Consider the following 20,822-nt stretch of genomic DNA (forward strand, 5'->3'; position numbering starts at 1 on the left):
GTGACTTTTCTACCCTTCCCGAGTCCCCATCCTCACCCCCATTAGAACATAAGTTCCTTGAAAGTGGGGACTGTTTTTCTTTTTGTTCACAATCTTGGAGCTGTTGTTGAATCATTTTCAGTCACAACTGACTCTCTGTGACCCCATTTGGGGACTTCTTGACAAAGATACTAGAGTGGTTTGCCATTTTCTTCTCCAACTCATTTTACAGATGAGGAAACTGAGGCAACCAGGGTTAAGTGACTTGCCCAGGGTCACAAATCTAATAAGTGTCTGAGACCAGATTTGAACTCAAGAAGATGAGTCTTACTGACTCCTGGCCTGGCACTCTATCCACTGTACCACCTAGCTGTCTGGCATATAGTAAAGCTTAAAACATGTGTTGCCTTCTCTCTGGGGATGTAGAATTAGAACTCAGAGAGATATGAGTGCTGGATATGTACTTTTAGGAGTCATCTGCATAGAAATAATAAAACCTATAGGAGTTGATGGAATCACCAAGAGAAACAAGATTGGTTAATAATTTGTAGGCTCTAAGAAGAAATGAGAAATTTTCAGCCAGATGAGGCTTTATTACATTTATTAGAACTGAAAGAGACTTTAGAAGTCATCTAGTCAGGCCATTTTATAGATAAGGAACTAGAACCAGAGAAGTGAATTCATTTCCCTCAAGGTCACACAGGTACTAAAGTGAGCACAATTTGAACTCAAGTCCTCTGAATCCAAATCAGACACTCTTTCCATGGTACTATGTTTTCTCTCAATGAGCCATAAACAATAGAACCAGGGAATAAGGACTTGCAAAATATCTCACCCACCCCTGCTGTGGCACTCTTGGGGAGGAACCCTCTCAATGGTCTTTAAGGTCCCTTCTACTCCTAATATTCCATGATTATATGATTCTGAGGGTTGGGTTTTTTGGTTTTGTTTTTGTTTTTTAGGGAAAAGAACATGTCTTTCTGCGGTGCATAGTCTATGTCCTGTAGCAAGTATCATTTCACTTAAGAAATAATTGATTTTTGTTAATTTTCCTCCCCCTTCAAAGCACAAGATACATTCTGGGAAATCCTATATTATGTAAGAACTTGGGATTTAGGAAAAAAGGATTTAATCTGTTATATATTCCACCTTTATTCTCAAAGTAGCTTTATCCCTTTACTGCATAGCTCTGCCCCAACATATACATCTTTGATACTTCTATACATCAGTAGCACATAAAACAGTTCTTTGAGATTCCATTTGAAATTTTGACAATGAACTATTCAGTTAATATTGGTATCCTACTTTTGGTGCTTTGTGAACTTCTGGACAAGAATCATTTTTGTCTCTTTCACTTCCAGTTTTTCAAGACTTCACCAGTGGGAAGCTGGTGGAAGTCGAGATTTCCTGGGCTTGAAGAGAGGTGGGTGGCTCTAATTATACAGTGAAAACAGATGGAAACCTGAATTTTTAAACTGAAAATTTTAGGGAATTTCCATGCTAAGTTGTTTTCTATTCCACAATACAGAATAAATGATTTAAAAATAAAAACAAGGGACAGCTAGGTGGCGCAGTGGATAGAGCACCAGCCCTGGATTCAGGAGTACCTGAGTTCAAATCCGGCCTCAGACACTTAACACTTACTAGCTGTGTGACCCTGGGCAAGTCACTTAACCCCAATTGCCTCACTAAAAAAATAAAAATAAAAAATAAAAACAAATAAAAACAAAAGAAAGTAGCTAGAACTCATCTTATGCATAATTGTGACCTCTTTGAGTTTCAAGATACTGTAGACTTGGAACATTCATGTCAGAATTGGAAAAGTCCTAGTAAAGCCACACCACAGAATCTACAAGAACACTACAGCACCAGTTAATCACTTTTGGTAACTTACCTAGGGGAGATGGGGGTCTGTGCAATTTGGCTCTTTAAGCATGAAACTCTCTCAGGATACCTTCTTCACTCAAGTACATTTCAACTGATAAGACAACCCTGCTTCTAAACTAACAAGCTTCATGTAAAACATGATCACCAATCCATTACCTAGGTGTATTCTTGGTTTAAGGGGTAACTAGGTGGCACAGTGGATGGAGCACTGGACTTGGAATCAGGAAAACTCATCTTCCTGTGTTCAAATGTGGCCTCAGACACTTACTAGCTATGTGACCATGGGCAAGTCACTTACCCCTGTTTGCCTCAGTTTTCTCATCTGTAAAATGAGCTGGAGAAGGAAATGGAAAACCACAGTATTATCTTTTCCAAGAAAACCCCAAATGGGGTCACAAAGAGTCGGACATGACTGGAAAACAATTGAACAACAACAGTGCTAGGTTTAAAATTAATGAACCAAGGGAAGTATTAGGTGTTGTTCTTCCAGTAGTTAGATTCAATCCATAACTGATATATTTGTAATTGCTCATAATTATCATTGTTTACTTAGTATTATCTAAAATATATAGAAATGTATTTGTATTACAAGGACAACCTCACTTTTTCTAGCTCCAAGAATCATCAGGATTTTTTTTTCCTTTTCCTCCCTGAATTTTTTCTTTGTGTGTGTGTATGTGTAAATATATGTATATATGTATATGTATATGTATATGTGTATGTGTATATAAAACTTAAAGTGGGGGCTGCTAGGTGGCGCAGTGGATAAGCACCGGCCCTGGATTCAGGTGTACCTGAGTTCAAATCTGGCCTCAGACACTTGACACTTACTAGCTGTGTGACCCTGGGCAAGTCACTTAACCCCCATTGCCCCGCAAAACAAACAAACAAACAAACAAACCCAAAACTTAAAGTATTTAGTTTATCCTTGTCCTTATACATAGCTGTGACATAGAGGATAGTGAAGGAATTTAAAATTAAACAATGCAGAAAATCATGAAACTTGTACCCATCGCTGGGCAGAGTAGGGAAGCAGCTGCCAAATCTTGTCAATTCAACCTGCTCATCATCTCTTCCATCAGTTTCATAGAACAATGACCCTAGGCTCTCATCACATTTTACCCAGACTGTTGCAACAGCCTCCTAATTAGTCTTGTTGCATCCAGTCTCTTCCTCTTTTATTTTGGCGGGGGGGAGGGGCAGGGCAATGAGGGTTAAGAGACTTGCCCAGGGTCACACAGCTAGTAAGTGTCAAGGTTTCAAGTGTCTGAGTCTGGATTTGAACTCAGGTCCTCTTGAATCCAGGATCAGTGCTTTATCCACTGCGCCCCCTAGCTGCCCCCGAGTCTCTTCCTCTTCTAACACAACTGAATAGGTCTGACCAAGTCCTATTCCCTTTCTTAAGAAGCTTCACTATTGCCTCTTGGATAAAATATAAACTCCTGTTCCGGAATTTAAAGTCCTTCACAATCTGACTGCACTTTATCTTTCTTCTTCATGTACTCTGTTCCAGCTAAACTTGCCTATCAGCTGTTCCCCTTGCATGACAATTTATCTCCTGCCTTCGCACAGACTGTCTCCCTCTTTGGAATGTTATACCTTCCCTCTCTGTGTCTTGAAATTTTTAGTTCCTTTAAAAGATTGGTCAAGTGCTACCTTCTTTGACAGGCCTTTTCTATTTTCTTCAGTCACTAGCATGCTCCCCAAACCCCAAAATCATTTGCAGGTTTCCTAGTTTTCCTTATGTAAAGGAGATTGATTATAGAAGTCTGGAATCAATTTAAGAAAATCCCCAATCCACTTTAAGAGATTATAGGCGGGGCAGCTAGGTGGCGAAGTGGATAAAGCACCGGCCCTGGATTCAGGAGTACCTGAGTTCAAATCCCGCCTCAGACACTTGACACTTACTAGCTGTGTGGCCCTGGGAAAGTCACTTAACCCCCATTGCCCTGCAAAAAAAACCCCAAAAAAACCCAAAAACAACAAAAAAAAGAGATTATAGGACATAGCTGTTATTTAAAGATAATAACAGTACACAGGGAACTCTCAATGATTGTTTGAGCATTAGGCAGCAAAAGAACATGGCAGTAGTAGACTTGTGCTTGCATAAAGTCTGAGAAAGGAGTTCAAGGATACTGTCCCTGAACCCAACTTCCTGTAGAGAAGGAGGACATTGAATTTCCTAGCACAGCACCTGATAAAGTAGGCCTTTAATAAATGCTTGTTGATTGATTGATACTTTCAAGGTCTAAAGAATTAGAGTTGAGAAGATGCTAACACTATCAATCTCAGAACAGTGGATGAAGCAAGAAAAAATATGAATCTGTTCACAGTGTAGAACACACACCAGAATAGGTAGATAAAACCATTTGGGAAATTCCCCTTCAAAGGAGAAAGAGGGCAAGTTTGACTATTTAGATTAACTGGGAGAAAAGATAAACTTGAATTTCTGAAGATGTTCAATTATAAATGAATATTTAAAAGAAAAGAAATCAAAAGAGAATATCAAGGATACCAGGGTGATCAACAGTATCTAAGGCTGCTGAGAGGGCAAGAGGAATAGGAATCGAGAAAAGGCCATTGGATTTGACAATTAAAAGATTATTGGTAACTCTGAAAAGAGCTTGACAAAATGATGAGTTTAAGGGTTGTAAGGGGTTAAGAAGTAAGAGGAAAGAAAGTAAAGACACCTATTGTAGCCATACTTTTCAAGGAGTCTGGCAACAAAAGGAAGAAGAGATAGAGATGATAGTGAAGATGGATCAAGTGAGGGTTTTTTGAGGATAGGGGAGACAAGGGCATGTCTGAATGCAGTAGAGAAGAAGCTGGGAGAGAGGGAGAAATTGAAGAGTGGGGATGACAGAGGGGGCAATCTTTTGGAGGAAACTGGATGGAATGGTGGAGGCATCAGCCTTTATAAGGAGTAAAGTCACCTCTTTTTGTGAGATAGTGAAATTGGAGATAGTGGCAGAAGGTATCTGAATGATATGAGATAAGGTAGAAGTGAGAAGAGGAAGCTCACAGTGAATGGCCTCAATCTTTTTTCTGTAAAATATGAAGCAAGTTTTTTTCAGCATGATTCCTTACTGTTCCTCATGCTGCATATCCAAATAGCCCCCAAACTTTGCTGTTTCTATCTCCAAAACATCTTTCACATTCAACCTTTTTTTCACTTTACTTACAGCTACTGCTTTAGTTCAGGTACTAATTATCTTTCACCCAGAATATTGCAGTGATTTCCAAATTGTTCTCCTTTCCACTCCAGTTCCTCCTCCATAATCCTACCAATGTGATTTTCCTTAAACAAAGATATGATCACGTCACTCCCTTTTTCAAAGGACTCCAGTAGCTTCCTATTGACTCTGGGCTCTATATATGTTTATATGTATTGGACAGCAGCTGCAAGTATACAATGAGCTTAACATAGAGTTGAGTAATGATCAAGCTAGAATGCAACTGGGAAATTATGAATGTGTATTCATTTATCCTTAGCTGCTTAGTGTACAAAAGTACATCTCTTTGAAACCAATATTATACCAGTGAATCTATACTTTTGTAAAACAGAGATAGACAGTGTAGTGTAGTGAAGGGTGTAGTGAAAGATACCTGGTTTGGGAGTCAGTAGAATCCTGGCTTTGAATCCCATCTTTAAGACTAGCTGTGTGACTATGCATGTCATTTAATCTTTCTGAGTTTTAGTGTCCTAATTCGTAAAATAGAAATAATAATACTTGTACAATTTACTGAAGGGGAAAGTGCTTTATAAACTTTTAACTAGTAGAGTACTAAAATACTCTAGAAATATGAGCTATTTTGGAAAACTACCGTCTCAAAAGAACCAAAATTACATAGTGGATATAAGAAGGCTCCGCCCATTAGCATATTACTTTCGTACCCTTGAAAATTTAAAACAAAAAACAGTGGAAATCCTGAGTGAGTTGAGTGACCCCTTTAAGGAGAATTTATGGAAGGACATCAAAATGAATCTCAAGGGATAACAATTATGGAAGGGCTATGATCTGCAATAGTGGCTGACACCAGTGGGATCACAGCTCCATCCAAAAATTTGTCTTCGGTCAGCCATATTCCACTACTAGACTGTCTGCTTCATTAAGGGCAAAGATCTTGCTCTCTATACAATATGTCCTTGATAATTATCTGTTGCATTGGATTGTACAATGATCTTCTTGCCCTGCGCTAAAGCACTACACCTTAATGACACCAGTTTGTTTCTGGGCATAGGGGAATAAAATAGAGGTAAGTCCTAAACATAAAAGAGAAGTCCTATAACCAACCCCCTCTTTCAGGCCTTAAACAACTGTCACTTTGGAAATAACTGAAAGCTTGGCATTGAAGGGATGTTATGGGTAAGTTTCCATAGGAAGGAAAAACAGGAAAGGCCAGGAACAAGCAACAGTACAGCCTTGTGGGGGAGACAAAGGGTATTGATGGAGGTAGGAAGGCCTAAGTGTGAGTGTATGTGTGTGTGTGGGGGGGGTTATAGTGAGGGTGCTCTGGTGGCCGGTTAGAGATAATGGACCAGATAAGGATCAGGTTTTATAAACAAAGCCTGTTGTGGGTCGATGACGACGATGACAATGATGGTGATATCTCTTCTAAGGAGCGTGGCTGACCGAACTGGCCATAAGTAAAGGCAAGGGCTTTGTCTCTCCTCCTGCCCCTTCTATCCTTTCTTGTCTCTGGTATTTATATCCCTTCCTGACCCTTTCTCTTTGTACTTCAAATAGCACTACCTCTAACCTGGGTCACAAAATAATAATAACAACAATGATAGGTAGCATTTATATAGAACTTTAAGGCTTACAAAGCTCTTTATGTAGGTTATCTTAGTTATTTCTCACAATTTCCCTGTGAGATGAGTGCTAATATTAACGTTATTTTATAGTTGATGACGCTGAGGCTAAGAGGAATTAAATGACTTACCCAGGGTCACACAGCTATTTAATATCTGGGGCAGGATATGACTCAAATCTAGCTCTAAGTCTAACTGTTCATCCACTTTGCCACCTAGCTGCCTAAATATGTAGGAGTTTTGTAATAATGTAGCCTAGTAATAGTTATATGGTACATAAAAATGATGTAACTGGAGTTGGATAATGAGGAATTACTTCAGGGGAATGTATATCCCCAAATGGGATGTCTCTCTTTGTAAAGGGGGTGAAAAGAAAAGAATGAAAATAGAAAAGAATGAAAATTTACTATTTTATAAAACTTTTTGTAAAGAAACTGATAGAATTTGGCATTGGTATTAGAAATGTTGTAAATATTCAATGCTGTATATAATAATTTCTTTTTATACATCTATTTTTTTTTAAGTGAGGCAATTGGGGTTAAGTGACTTGCCCAGGGTCACACAGCTAGTAAGTGTTAAGTGTCTGAGGCTGGATTTGAACTCAGGTACTCCTGACTCCAGGGCCAGTGCTCTATCCACTGCGCCACCTAGCTGCCCCTATGCATCTATATGAAGTAAATGAACTCTGCCCAGGTTTAATTTTCACTGACCTGAAGGTATGGGGAGAGGCTAGACCAGGTGATCTTTCCAAGTCCCTTCTGGATCAGTGATTCTCCAGCTTCAGTTTAGAGTTTTGGAAAGGGTTCTTTGAGGCTGCCATCTAAAGGTTTTCTTAATATTGCATGAATCACTTCAATGGAAAAATACCAACTGGCTCTCAAAATGTGATCTAGATTCTAGCCTACTGATAGTCTGGGAACAGTAGACAGAAGGTTTAGAGACTAGTTCAAAATGAAAATAATGCTAAAATTGGGATTTTTTTTGGGTGGGGCAATAAGGGTTAAGTGACTTGCCCAGGGTCACACAGCTAGTAAGTGTCAAGTGTCTGAGGCTAGATTTGAACTCAGGTCCTCCTGAATCTAGGGCCAGTGCTTTATCCACTGTTCCACTTAGCTGCCCCCAGGGGATTTTTCTTTTTTAAAAACATATTTTCAAATCTAAAACTGAACAGCCACTTAGCAAATTGTTATTTACTAAGATACATATTCAACGCTTTTTAAAAAATTGAAATTAACTAGTCATTAGCAATCCTGATACATGTGTAATGAGGAATATGTTCAGAATACCTCTAAATGTTTTCCCCATGTAGAGATGCTGGGAAACCTGTTCCTTGCTTCTAGCACTATGCAAACCTTGAAGTATTATATTAATGTTATCTATTATTATTTTTACTATTGATACAGTCTGGAGACTGAAAAAGCTTGAGTACTACTTTTGTTGAAGAGCATTGTACTTAGCAGATTTGATCAAATAAAGATATTCGAGATAAGCGTGGGTAGGAGAACACTTTTTTTAACTTGATTAAGAGTAGCAAGCCCAAAGGTAGAATAAATGGAAAATAATTAGATAATATGAGAAAGAGCTACCCTGCTCTGTTTTAGGTTAATTTTATCCTACTCTATTTTATACATGGGGCTAGATCTTTCCTCCTTACTCTGTCTTTCTTCCAACCCTGTGCTTTTCAGTTTAATAATTCACTTCAATAAACAATAATTAGGCTCCTACTGAGAACAGTTTGGGAAAGTAGATGTGAACCTGCCTGAGTCAAAAAGGCCTGGGTTCAAGTTCTTCCTCTGATACATTCCATTTAACTTTTCAATGCCCCAGGTAATTGTGTAAGACTGTAATTTGCAGAAGGTTTCTGCAATGGTAGCTTAAACTTCTCACTAGGTGCTCCCTTCACTGATAAACACACACACACACACACTTTTTTTTTAAAAGGCTCCTACTATGAATGTGCAAGACATGCTTGTGTTTCCACAGTTGCAAAACTCTGGAGTAAATCCTCATTTTTTTTTCCTTTGTCCTTCATAACCATTCCAGCACCAAGTCCTATAAATTTTACCTCTATAAAATAGTTCGACATCATTACTCTTTGTCATTTTAACACTCATCTAACTAGTCTAGTCTCAACCTGGGAAAATTCAGACCCACTAAGTGATCAATAAAGAAAGTGAATTATTCAAGGTCAAGGAACTGCAATCCAGGACAACATGCTGCTGTATTTACACAGTGATGTCCAGGGAGGTAGGGGAAAAAGGGATTTTTATAGGGTACAGTCATGGGAAATAGGAGAGTGTATAGAACATAGAACCGCTGAACTTCAGGAAAGGAGTGTTAAAAACAAGGTTGCAGAAATGTCCTTGGAAGTATCTCTGCCCAGAAGCAATGGTGGTTGGAAATTGCTGGGAAATGGGGGGGGGGGTGTCAGATCTTAGAGGTAGTCAGAAACTTTTGGTCAGAGCAGGGTAGAGGCCCTGTTTGCCAGGGGTTGACTCTAGGTATGACCACCTAACGTTTGCCTTTGGAGTGGAGGTCTCCTGTGCCTGGAATGCATTTCCTTCTTACTTCTAAATCATAGAGTAAGGCTTCTTTTCAGATGTATCTCTAGAACCATTTTCTGCATGAAGCCTTTCCCAAACCTACCAACTGATGGTGCTCTCCTTCCTAAACTACCTTGTATTTAACTACTTATATGTAAGTAAATATAATTGTATTTTGAATAGCTATATATTTTTGTATTTATTAATGTGTATTTATGTTTTTATATATATGTGGATGTCTGTGTATACACACACACACACACACACACACACACACACACACATATATATTTAGCACAGTGCCAGCATATAGGAGGCACTCAATAACGTTGGATTGGATAAGACTGGATATATGCTTATTGGATTCCTCATTAGAATGTTAGCTCCTTGTGTGTAAGTGATTGTACTTTGTACTTGTATCCCTAAGCACCTAGCATAATAGACCTTAATACCTGTTGATTGATTGAGCTGTACAACTGAAACTGTCTCCTAATTTCCTGCCTCTCCCATTTATCTTTCATACAGTGAAGGGGAGGGAGTCATCTGTCTTTTAAAAATATTTTATTTTTTCCAATTATGCATAAAAAGATTTTAATATTCTTTAAAAAAATTTTTGAGTTCCAAATTCTTTCCCTCCTTCCTTCCCCTCTCCCCTCACTGAGAAGACAAGTAATTTGATATAGGTTTTATATATATATATATTTATGTAATCATGAAAAGTACATTTCCATATTACTCATGTTGTGAAAGAAAACACAGACAAAAAAGAAAGATTAAAAAAAAGGTAAGCTTCGATCTGAATTCAGTTTCCATCAGTTCTTTCTCTGGAGGTGCATAGAATTTTCCATCATAAATCCTTTGGGATTGTCTTGGATCACTGTATTCACAGTTCTTCATTGTACAATATTGTTGTTACTGTGTACAATGTTCTCCTGGTTCTGCTCACTTCACTTTGCATCAGTTCATGTGTTTCCTGGTTTTTCTGAAAGCATCCTTTCTTATCATCATTTCTTATAATTCAATCATGTTCTGTTATAATCACATACTACAACTTGTTCAGCCATTCCCCAATTGATGGGCATCCCCTCAATTTTCAGTTTTTTGCCACCACAAAAAGAGCTACTATAGATATTTTTGTACATATAGATCCTCTATCTCCTTCCCCACCCCTTTATCTTTTTTATCTCTTTGGTATTGCTGAGTCAAAGGATATGCACAGTTTGGTAGCCCTTTGGGCATAGTTCCAAATTGCTCTCCAGAACATTTGACAAATTGCCATCCAGCCTTTGCTCTGAAGACCTCTAGCAGCAGGTACCAACTACCTCCTGAGTCGGTGTGTTCTACTTTTGGATAGCTGTAATTGTTAGGAAGTTTGCCCCATCGTGTTGGACCTAAAATTTCCTCTTTACAACTTCCTTTGACCAAATGTTTCTGGTTCTTCTCTCTGGGGCCATAAAAAGCCAGTCTTCTTCCAAACAACAACTAATACCTCCCCATGAGGCCAAGGTCACCCATTGCATCCTGGACTGCAATGACTCTGGAGGATAACTTTGTACAGCTTTGCCTCATTTAAATTCAATTCACAAACAAATCAAGACATTACCCTTGTGATGTCATTGGTTCTCTTCAAGAACAAAGGATGAACAACAAGAACAATAACAACAACATAAAGGGTTCTGCATGAGGCCTCTACAAACAATGAAGGATGAACAATACCTCCCTATTTATGACTACTATGGCTGGCCATTTTACTAGTTTAGCCATCCTGTCCTCAAGGAAAGCATGAGACTTTTTCAAATACCCCTGATCCCCTTACCTTATCAAGCTATTGTCCTTCATCTTCTAGTCAAACTAGAAATGGTAGACTATGCTGGCTACCCCTACTTCATCCTCATATCTTTTTTCTCAACTCTCTGCAACCTGACTTCTAGATCAACTGCTCAATTGAAACTGCCTTCTCCAATTTTTCCACTGGGTAACTAATTACCAAATGGGATTACTTCTTCTCAGTCCTCATTTAGCCTCCTTTCCATAGCATCTAATAGTTTCCTATCCTCTCCTGCCTTGATTTCTGTGACATTGCTTTATCCTAAATCTCTTATTTCTTAAAAAAAAAAAAACCAAAAACTGTTAGATCTCCACTGAATCTTCTTCCACTTCCTCTCCCTAAGTTCATCCTCAGCTATCTTCTCTAGACATTCTTTCCCTTAACAATCTCATCCAGTTCCATAGTTTCAATGATCACTTTTATGTAGGTGACTCACAAGTCTCTATTTTGATCCTCAGTCTCTTTCATAAACTTTTTTTACCCCGGGGCAATGAGGGTTAAGTGACTTGCTCAGGGTTACACAACTACTAAGTTGTCAAGTGTCTGAGGCCATATTTGAACTCAGGTCTTCCTGACTCCAAGGCTGGTGCTCTATCCATTGCGCCACCTAGCTGCCCCTCCATAAACTTTTAAACAGATGTTGTACATCTCTACCTAAATATTCCATCTATGCCCCAAACCCAATATATATGAAACTAAACTCATCTTCCTTTCTATGTCCTACCAAAAACTCCTGCCTTTCCCCCTAGCTTCCCTATTTCTGTTGGGGCAGCTAGGTAGCATGATGGACAGAGTGCTGGCCCTGGAGTCAAGAGAACCTGAATTCAAATTTCACCTCAGACACTTACTAGCTGAGTGATCCTGGGCAAGTCACTTTACCCCAATTGCCTTAAACATCCAGAGCCATCCCCAATCATCCTGATATATATCTTGCCACTGGACCCAGATGGCTCTGGAGGAGAGAGTGTGAGGTTGATGACCTTGCACAGCCCTCCCTCACTTAAATCTAGTTCACTGCAAGTCCTGGCATCACCCAATATCATGGTCTTCTTCAAGAACAAAGGACAAACAACATCATTTCTTTTGATTGTACCACCAACCTCCTAGTCACATAAGCTTGTAACCTCAGCATTATCCTTGAATCTTTTACTTTGATTCTTCTTCATGCAATAAATTGCCAAGTCTTGTTTATTCAGTCTCTGTATTATCTCTTGCAAGAGATAATAGTGAAGATAGTAGTTTCACTGCTACCACCATAATTCAGGCCTGTACAATTTACCTTGCCCATGCCCTTGCCTTGAGAGGCATCATAGCATGATTCTAGGGCAGGCCTTAGGCTCAGGAAGATAGGGATTCAAATTCTGTCCCTGGCACAGACTAGTCATGTGCCCGTGAGCAAGTTACAACTTCTTAATGTCCCCAAGCAGCTAAGACTATAAGTTAATGAAGAAAGAACTTCCATAGTGGGGTAGAGAATTCCCTATACAAATAAAAACTCAAGTCTGGACCAAAAAAAATTGCACGTGTCTCATTCTTATTTCTGCTGTATTTATGTACATGTTACACCTTCCTGCAGGAAGTCTTTTTCATTTTTGATGGCCCATCGGACTTAACCTGGTACTAATCAATCAATCAATCAATCAATCAATCAATCAATCAACATTTACCAAGTACCTTCCTTGTGCCAGGCACTGTGCTAAGTGCTAGGCATACAAAAAGAAACAAAAGATAGTCTCTGACCTCAAGGAACTCAGGATCTGATAGATTGTGAGGCAGTAGTATATGCTTTATACATTATTTCTTGGACTGAATTGAATATGTACCTTTTAGTGTTTGTCTTATCTCTCTAGATTTGTCCTTACATATTTTCCTATAATAACTAGCTGTTGCTAGCCCCATCTATAACTAGCAAAGTATAATGGCTCACATGATAAGATTTGATGGGTATGGAAAGGCTGCTTGTTCAAAAGCATCTGGTCAGCTTCACATTCTCATTATCATTAAAGGTCACTTAGAGGTGTTCTGTAGATATCTAAACTTCAGCTAGTGTTAAACTGGTGGACTGTATTGAATACTGCATTAGTGACAGTAAACCACATCTACTCATGAGCTGATGTACTTAAGCCCAGAGAAAAGCAATTTGTTGCTCTATTTATTATCTGGGACATCTAGGTGGTACACGGGATGGAACACTGGGCTTGGAATGAGGAAGACCTGAGTTCGAATGTGGCTGCAGACACTAGCTGTGTGACCCTGGGCCAATCACTTAACCCCTATTTGCCTCAGTTCCTCATCTGTAAAATAGCAACACATTGGAGAAGGAAATGGTAAAGCACTCCAGTATCTTTGCCAAAAAACAAAAACAAAAAGAAAAACATGGACAAGTCCACGGGGTCACAAAGTCCAGGACAGAACTGAAGTACAATGATCAAAGTACAATTGAACAAGACTGAAGAACTCAACCACCACCACAAGATTATCTAAGAAGTAAGTGAAATATAGCTGTTGTCCACTAGATGGCTACCCCCCTGAGCCACCGGCCCCATATCTCTGTCGGTCAGTTTCTTTCTGCTAAATCTAAGATACTGCTTCTTAGAAGCGCTGCCGTATAGAGTCTGGCTACCTAGATCTTACATCACCAGCGTCCCAGCTTCCGGGGACGGCGCCGAGCTGTTCAAAACCCATGCCAGCCAGGTTTGGAATGTTACCTAGAGGACAATTACTGTTGTTGTGTTACTAACGTATTTGTTCAAGGGATTAAAAACATCAGCCTATGACTGACCCCACTCCTCCTCCATCAGTCTGCAGGCTCCTCTCTAAATGATGGATCACCACCCTCGGAATCAGGAAGACCTGGATTCCAATCTTACCTCAGACAATTTCCTAACTGTATGTGGCAGGTCACTTGAATAAGCCTCAGTTTCTTCATCTGTAAAATAAACATAATAAAAAGAGCACCTACTTTAGGGTTATTGTGAAGTACATAATCAGATGGGATCTTTAACCTAAATGGAAAATCTTCCATCAATAAATAAAAGAGAGGGGGCAGCTAGGTGGCACAGTGGATAGAGCACTGGCCCTGGAGTCAGGAGGACCTGAGTTCAAATCCAGCTTCAGACCCTTGACACTTACTAGCTGTGTGACCCTGGGCAAGTCACATAACCCTCATTGCTCCACAAAACAAACTAATAAATAAAAGAGAGATATTATTAGTACCACTGACCTAATGCATAGTGGATATATATTAAGGCACTGAATTTGGAGTCAGATGGAACTGGGTTCAAACTTTGCCTCAGCAGCATGACCCTGGTCAAGTCACTTAACTTCAGTCGGCCTCAGTTTTCTCATCTGGTAAACAGGCTCAATTACACCAGCTCCCTCACCGGGTTGTTGTGAGCATAAATTGAAACGTTTGTAAAACTCTTTGAAAATCTTAAAAAGTGCTATATAAATACTAGCTATTATTACTAGTTGTTGTCTGACCTCGAGTAGATCGCTTAACCTCAGTTTCCCCATGTGTAAAATAAGGGGGGTGGGGGGGGTGAATTCAAAGATCTCTAACGTCTCTCTCAGCTCAAAGTCTTTGATAAAGAGCATCCAGCCTCTCACTCCACTGCCTCTCGCCACTCCTCCTTCTCTCAGACCCCGCCCTCCTCCTTCTTTCAGGCCCCGTCCTTCCATTGACTGCTGCGTGAGGTCGGCGCGTTCCTGTGTCGTCATCAGGCCGCGCCGCCACTGCCGGTGTTTCTTTAGAACCCGCGTGCGGTGCGGTGTTGTCTGAGCCATTCGGGATCCCGGAGGCGGGTTTTGGGCTTAGTGGGTCTGTCTTCCGGCCTCGTGTCCAGTGCCGGCGCCCGTACTCCTCCAGAATGGCGATGCTGGCTGAACGTGAGTTCCCCTTTTTTTTTGGGGGGGGGGCGCCCCTGGGGTTGAGTGGACGTGGGCTCGTGGTCGCGCAGAGGTCCTGGTGTCCACGCGTGGTCGCCCTTGGAAGGCTCTCCTGTGTATCCCAGCCCGTCGGTGGTCGCGGCACCTTCTCATGCCTCGTGGTGGTCTCTGTCCCCCGTGTGGCGTCTGGCCTCTATTGTAGTGCGAGCTTTTAAAGTTGTTGTTTCTTTTAAAGTTACCCAGCTTGACATCTGAGGCACCTAGTGGATCTGGACGCTGGACCTGGAGCCAGGATGACCCGACCTCAATCCTGCCGCACTCCTACCAGCCATGTGACCCTGGACAAGTCACTTAACCTTCCTCTACCTCAGTTCTCTCATCTGTAAAATGGGAATAATAGCACCCATCTCCCGGTGTCCTTGTAAACAGAAGTAAAGTGCTTTTCAAGCCTCAGGGCGCTATGTTAATGCCAGCTGTAGTCGTGACCCTAGTCACATTGTGAATTTGTTGATTTGGAGGCAGAAGGTCTGGGTTTAAGCCCCAGGTCTGGCGTGCGCCGTTTAGGAATCATTGACTTAGTGCCTACTATGTGCCAGGCACTGTGCTAAGCACTGGGGATTCAGAGGAAGGGAAAAGACAGTCTCTGATCCCGAGCCCCGCAGTCTAATGGGGAAGACAGCTTCAAACAACTATGTACAAACAAGCTGTAGACAGATCCATACCTTTTCCGGTCTCCCCTACCGGGATTGTCAGCACTCTCTTCCCCCTTGAGATTATTTGGCACTACTGTCGTGTCGGGTGACCCGGTCCAATGAAAACTACTAGAGGACAGGATTTGTTGATGTGAGGGGCAGGTATCCCCAGTATTCCAGGTGTAGCCCGTCCATAGCAGAGCAAAACTGTTAGCTCCGAAATTCTGAATGCTGCCTCTTCTAGTGTATCATGGGATAGCTACAAGTTCACCATGAATCAACTGTGTGACATGGGATCCAAAACCCTAATGCGGTGCCCAGGACCCCAGCACAGCCCCAAGGATTTAGTGAGTGTTTGATTGACTTTTCTTTATTAGACCTGTGATTTCATTGGTGTAGGGAAGTCCCAGTGAGAAACTCCCTCTGCACATGTATGTCGTAAAAGAATTGCCTGGGAGCACCTGATGGGGTGAATAACTTGATGCTGCCAGACTGTGGCAGAGACAGGAATTGAACCCAGGGCTACCCCAAGGTTTGTTTTGTATCCACTGGCCTTGCCTCTTTGGTGTTAAAGTGTTGTTTGTCTTTTTTTTCTTTTTACTTTTCGAAGAGGACCAATGAAATCACTGGGTGGTGTCTTGACTTGTGTATGAATTGAATTTAAGTGAGGCAGAGTTGCAGAAGACCTCAGCATTACTCTCTCTTTCTGAGTCATTGAAGTCCAGTAGGTAGACAAAAGTCAGGACGATTGGTGATGGCCCGGGATGCAGTGGAGACCTTAGCATGGCAGATGCCTGACCAAACTCTACCTGCTCCTCGGTGCCTGCTTCAGCTGCCTTCACGGCCATTTGAATAGATTGTTCTCATCTGCCCCTCCCTCTCGGGCAAGTCTTAATATGCTTTGGGTAGGCAGCCCCTTAATTCACTGATGGGTTTGACACCTGTTGGTTACCCTCAACCTAGTTTAGCCTGTCTGCTGAGACAACTTTACTGGAGTGTGGCTGCTGCACATGCTACAGCTTCTTGTAGCCACAGGTGAGAGCTGGGTGGAGCTGGACAACAAAGGTGGATGAGCAGCCCTGGAAAGGTTTCAACAAGAACTCACACCACAGGTGCCAGTCCTCTCAGTGCCGTGAAATAGGATACAATCAAGTGTCAACAGTGAAAATTAAAAAAAAAAAATTAAGTCCGTAGAGGGGCAGCTAGGTGGTGCAGTGAATAAAACACCGGCCCTGGATTCAGGAGGACCTGAGTTCAAATCCAACTTCAGACACTTGACACTTACTAGCTGTGTGACCCTGGGCAAGTCACTTAACCCCCATTGCCCCGCAAAAAAAAAAAAAAAAGTCTGCAAGCATTTATTAAATGCTTACTATGTGCCAGACACTGTTCTAGGGGCTGGGAATTTAAATAAAAGAAAAACAGACCTTGCCTTCAAGGAGCTTACTTTCTAAGGGGGGAAGACGACCCATAAAAGGGAGTTGAAAAAGTGAGGGAGTGGGGGAGGTACTCCAGCCTGTTAAACAAGTCATGAACTGGCAGTGGAAGAAAATTGTCACCAGGTGGCAGTGGTGCCTGTGTAATGGCAAAGAATACCCTCACAATACCACTTGACACAAAATCAAATCATCATTTATTAAGAACCTACCCTGTGCTTGGCACTGTGTGAAGGGATATAATGCTGAAATTACCAATCTAAACTTGCAAAACAGCTGTAAATACCACATTTTAGTTTCAAGTTAAATTTCTAATTTTTAAGAACATTCTAATTCTAAAATCTCTAATTTTTAAGAACATTGACTTGCCAATGTATTAGGTACTGTAATAGAATATATGTATGTGTATGTATATGTGTGTATGTGTATACACACACACACACACACACACACACACACACACACACACAGGTCATTCTTTATAACTGAGTTTTGTCTTAAAAAACAAGAATGAGCAAAGACAAATGGATGCTGCAAAAGATTTTTTTCTTGTCCTGTCTACAGAAAGATGCTGGGATGGGTTAGAGGTAGATCTGGAAAACTTCGAAAATAACCAGATGCCAACTGAGCGGGAAGCTGCCACCATACAAAGCACCTCATGAACCTCCCAGAGCGGGGCGGGAGGCCCCCTCTCTGGAACGACGATGCTTTTGTATATAATGTATTTTTTCACTGTTGGGGATTCTTTTTGTATAACTTCAATAAAGATTGTATATAAAGGTTGGGAAAAAAAAGAAAACTTAGAAAATAATTCTAAGTTCTGAATTTCGAAAATAAAGAATGACTGGGTAGAAAACAAGGGAGACTAATGAACATTTAATGAGACTATTTTAACATGTCAATGTGTAGAACAAGCTTTTAAGGAAAAACATAATTTGGAGAACTTGTTCCTTTATTACTAAGCCTAAACTGTTAATAGTCCTTCATCCTTTCCCTTTTTCCTTTTAAATGTCCAAAGAGAGGAAACCCTTGGCTTTTTTCTCACACATACCTGACTAGATGGGCCTCTGGAAAGGAAGGAGGGGTGGGAGGCCACTCACCAGTGTGACAGTTTTGCCTAGTGCTGGTTCCACTTACCTTGGGTTGTATATAGATAGGTAGCTCTGTGTGGAAGAATTTTTGTCCTGCTTCATTCACTGCATGCTTACTTAGCTAACAACACTGGACCTCCTGCTAAAGGGCCTGAATTGCATAGATTTTATAGAATGGTATTTGACATTTATATTACATTAATTACAGGTGCTCTTCATATTTCGATAGCACTTGAAGATTGGTAAAAGGGCTTGAGAACGATGCCTTGTTTGCACAACAGCACAATGAGTCAGATACCACAGGCATTATTAGCATCTTCCTTTTGCGTATTTGGAGACCAAGGCCCACAGATTTGTTCACAGTCACACAGCTAGTTTCAGAGGAAGAATCTGAACCCCTGTCATCCTCTCTGTAACTACAAGGCACCATGTTAGACTTTTATGTTTCAAGGTGTTCTCCTTATAGTCTAGTTGTTTTGTGATTGAGACATCCCTGTGTGCTAGGCAGGGCCAGCATTAGCATTGCTTTATACATGAGGAAACTGAAGCATAGACAATGACAGCTATTTCTAGCTTCACCCAGCTGCTGTGAAGCTAGACATAATGTAATGATCAGGTGTCTTCAAACTGCCCCGTTCAATCCCACTGGGTTCACCTTTTACTTGATATTTGTCACTGTTAGGAATTTTTTTTTAAAAATGGTTCCAGCCTTAGTCAAGTTTGGTGCTTTTTAATTAGCAAAAATAAATTTGAATTTTTTTCTAACATTTGGTATTATTTTAGTCCCATTTTTGGTGGCTTCATAGCATCTCACCCATTTGGAACAGCCATTTGGCAACTTTTCCTATTCAAAACACAGGCAAGAAATGGGAAGTATGCAAAAAAAAAAAAGAAGTCTTCTGAAGGACTGTAATTGATGTTTTAAAAGTTCATGCAGTTGAAAGCTCATGCACTTTATTCATAGGAGAGTGACTCAAGCCTTATTCAGGGCCCACTTTTATTTTACAGCTAGTTTGAACAAGTTCAGTTATTTGATTTCCTGGCTTACTACAGGTCAGAAAGACCAAAGGAGGATGGGAAGGGAGATATACTGACAACAGTGATATCAAGGGAGGGGGTAAATAATAAAGCAGAGAGAGGAACTCGATGAGTACTGCAACCTGGAATAATTTGGTATTGAAGCAAAACCTTTCTTACAGCTCATTGACCTCATTCTTCCCAATTGCATCACTGTAAAATAGAACTGCATAGTAACTTATGCTCAAAACAAGGACCTACAACCTTCAGGAGAAGGTAAAGAAGGGAAAAATATATAACACGTTAAAAAGTTTTTATCCAAAACAAAATATACACAGTTTTGATGCTTAAAATGAGCAATCTGGAGAAAACTTGGCTATTCAGAATATCTTATTCCCTAAGAATTTCTAATAATGAAGGCATTACTATACATCTTTTCACTGATGATAGCTTTCAAATACATGTACTATGTTGCTAGTATCAGGAATTATAAGGTCACTCTTGGCATTGAGGTAACATAATTGGACTGACTAGCAGTATATTTATATATCAAAACATTTACCCAGTGAACTAACTCAGCACAAACTTATGCTGTTTATCTCAATTTTTTTCTACCTTGGCTGCTTGAAGTTATATTATATTGACTTTCCTAAAATCTGCAATGGTAAAAATGCTGTCCTAATTCTCTACTAAGTTCCTGTTCATTGCAGGGATGTTATAGAGATTATTAGTGACTTTCTAAAGGTAACTTTTTTTTTTTACATGTGCATCTTTTTCAATATGTAGGCCCTTTTGAGTTGTAATATTGTGTGCTTTTATGTGCCTGTCTGCTAAGAAACTTTATTTATTTATCTATCTATCTATTTATTTGTGGGGCAATGACTTGTCCAGGGTCACAAAGCTAGTAACTGTTAAGTGTCTGAGGCTGGATTTGAACTAAGGTCCTCCTGAATCCAGGGCCGGTGCTTTATCCACTGCTCCACCTAGTTGCCCCCAAGGTTATTTATTTTATTTTATTTTTGAGGAACTAACTTTAAAAAAGTTTCTATCCTATTCCATTTTTATGACCTCCTATAAGATCACAGTCATGGGACCTCAGAGGCTATCCTGTTTAAGACTCTCTTCTCCCACCTCCCCAACAAGTGGTCATCCAGTCTTTCTTAATGATCTCCATATGAGGAAACTCATTGCTTCCTGAGTGGCCTATTCTACTTTTAGAGAACTCTAATTGTTGGGAAGATTTCCATTAAGTATCAGTCTACCTTTCTGTCACTTTCACCCAAAAATCCCAGTTCTGCTTTCTGGGGTCAGAGTATAGCAAGTCTTAATCTTCTATGTGTCAGCCCTTCGAATATTCAAAGAGCACAATCATGTCCTTTGTAAACCTTCTTCTTTGTAAGGTGAATTTCCTCCATGCTTTCAAATGGCCCTTGTGTAGACTCTTCTCCAGTCCTTTCATCGTCTTTTTAAAAATCCTTTTCTGAACATTCTCCAGCTTATGTAGCAAAGTATGGTACTCAGAACCGTATAGAGTATTTCATATAGCAACCTGACCAGAGCAGAGCAGAGCTGGTGGTGGGTGCTTTCACTCTGAACACTGCCTTGTAGGGCACCATAGGGATGGCATTAGGGTTTTGGCTCCCATGTC

At 40.5% G+C, this 20,822-nt stretch overlaps 1 protein-coding gene across 1 annotated transcript in view; it reads left to right on the top strand.

Annotated features, from left to right (window-relative positions):
* Window positions 1-1,021: 1,021 nt before the first annotated feature.
* The window catches only part of PINX1 (PIN2 (TERF1) interacting telomerase inhibitor 1), a 118,911-nt gene continuing 99,110 nt past the window's right edge, over window positions 1,022-20,822 (top strand). The window contains exons 1-2 of the mRNA XM_043981019.1: window positions 1,022-1,402; window positions 14,717-14,938. Of these exons, the coding sequence (XP_043836954.1) occupies window positions 14,920-14,938 (19 nt within the window). The 5' untranslated portion in view covers window positions 1,022-1,402; window positions 14,717-14,919. The remainder of the gene's footprint in view (window positions 1,403-14,716; window positions 14,939-20,822) is intronic.

This window comes from Dromiciops gliroides, chromosome 2, assembly GCF_019393635.1.
Source record: "Dromiciops gliroides isolate mDroGli1 chromosome 2, mDroGli1.pri, whole genome shotgun sequence".
Lineage (NCBI taxonomy): Eukaryota > Metazoa > Chordata > Mammalia > Microbiotheria > Microbiotheriidae > Dromiciops > Dromiciops gliroides.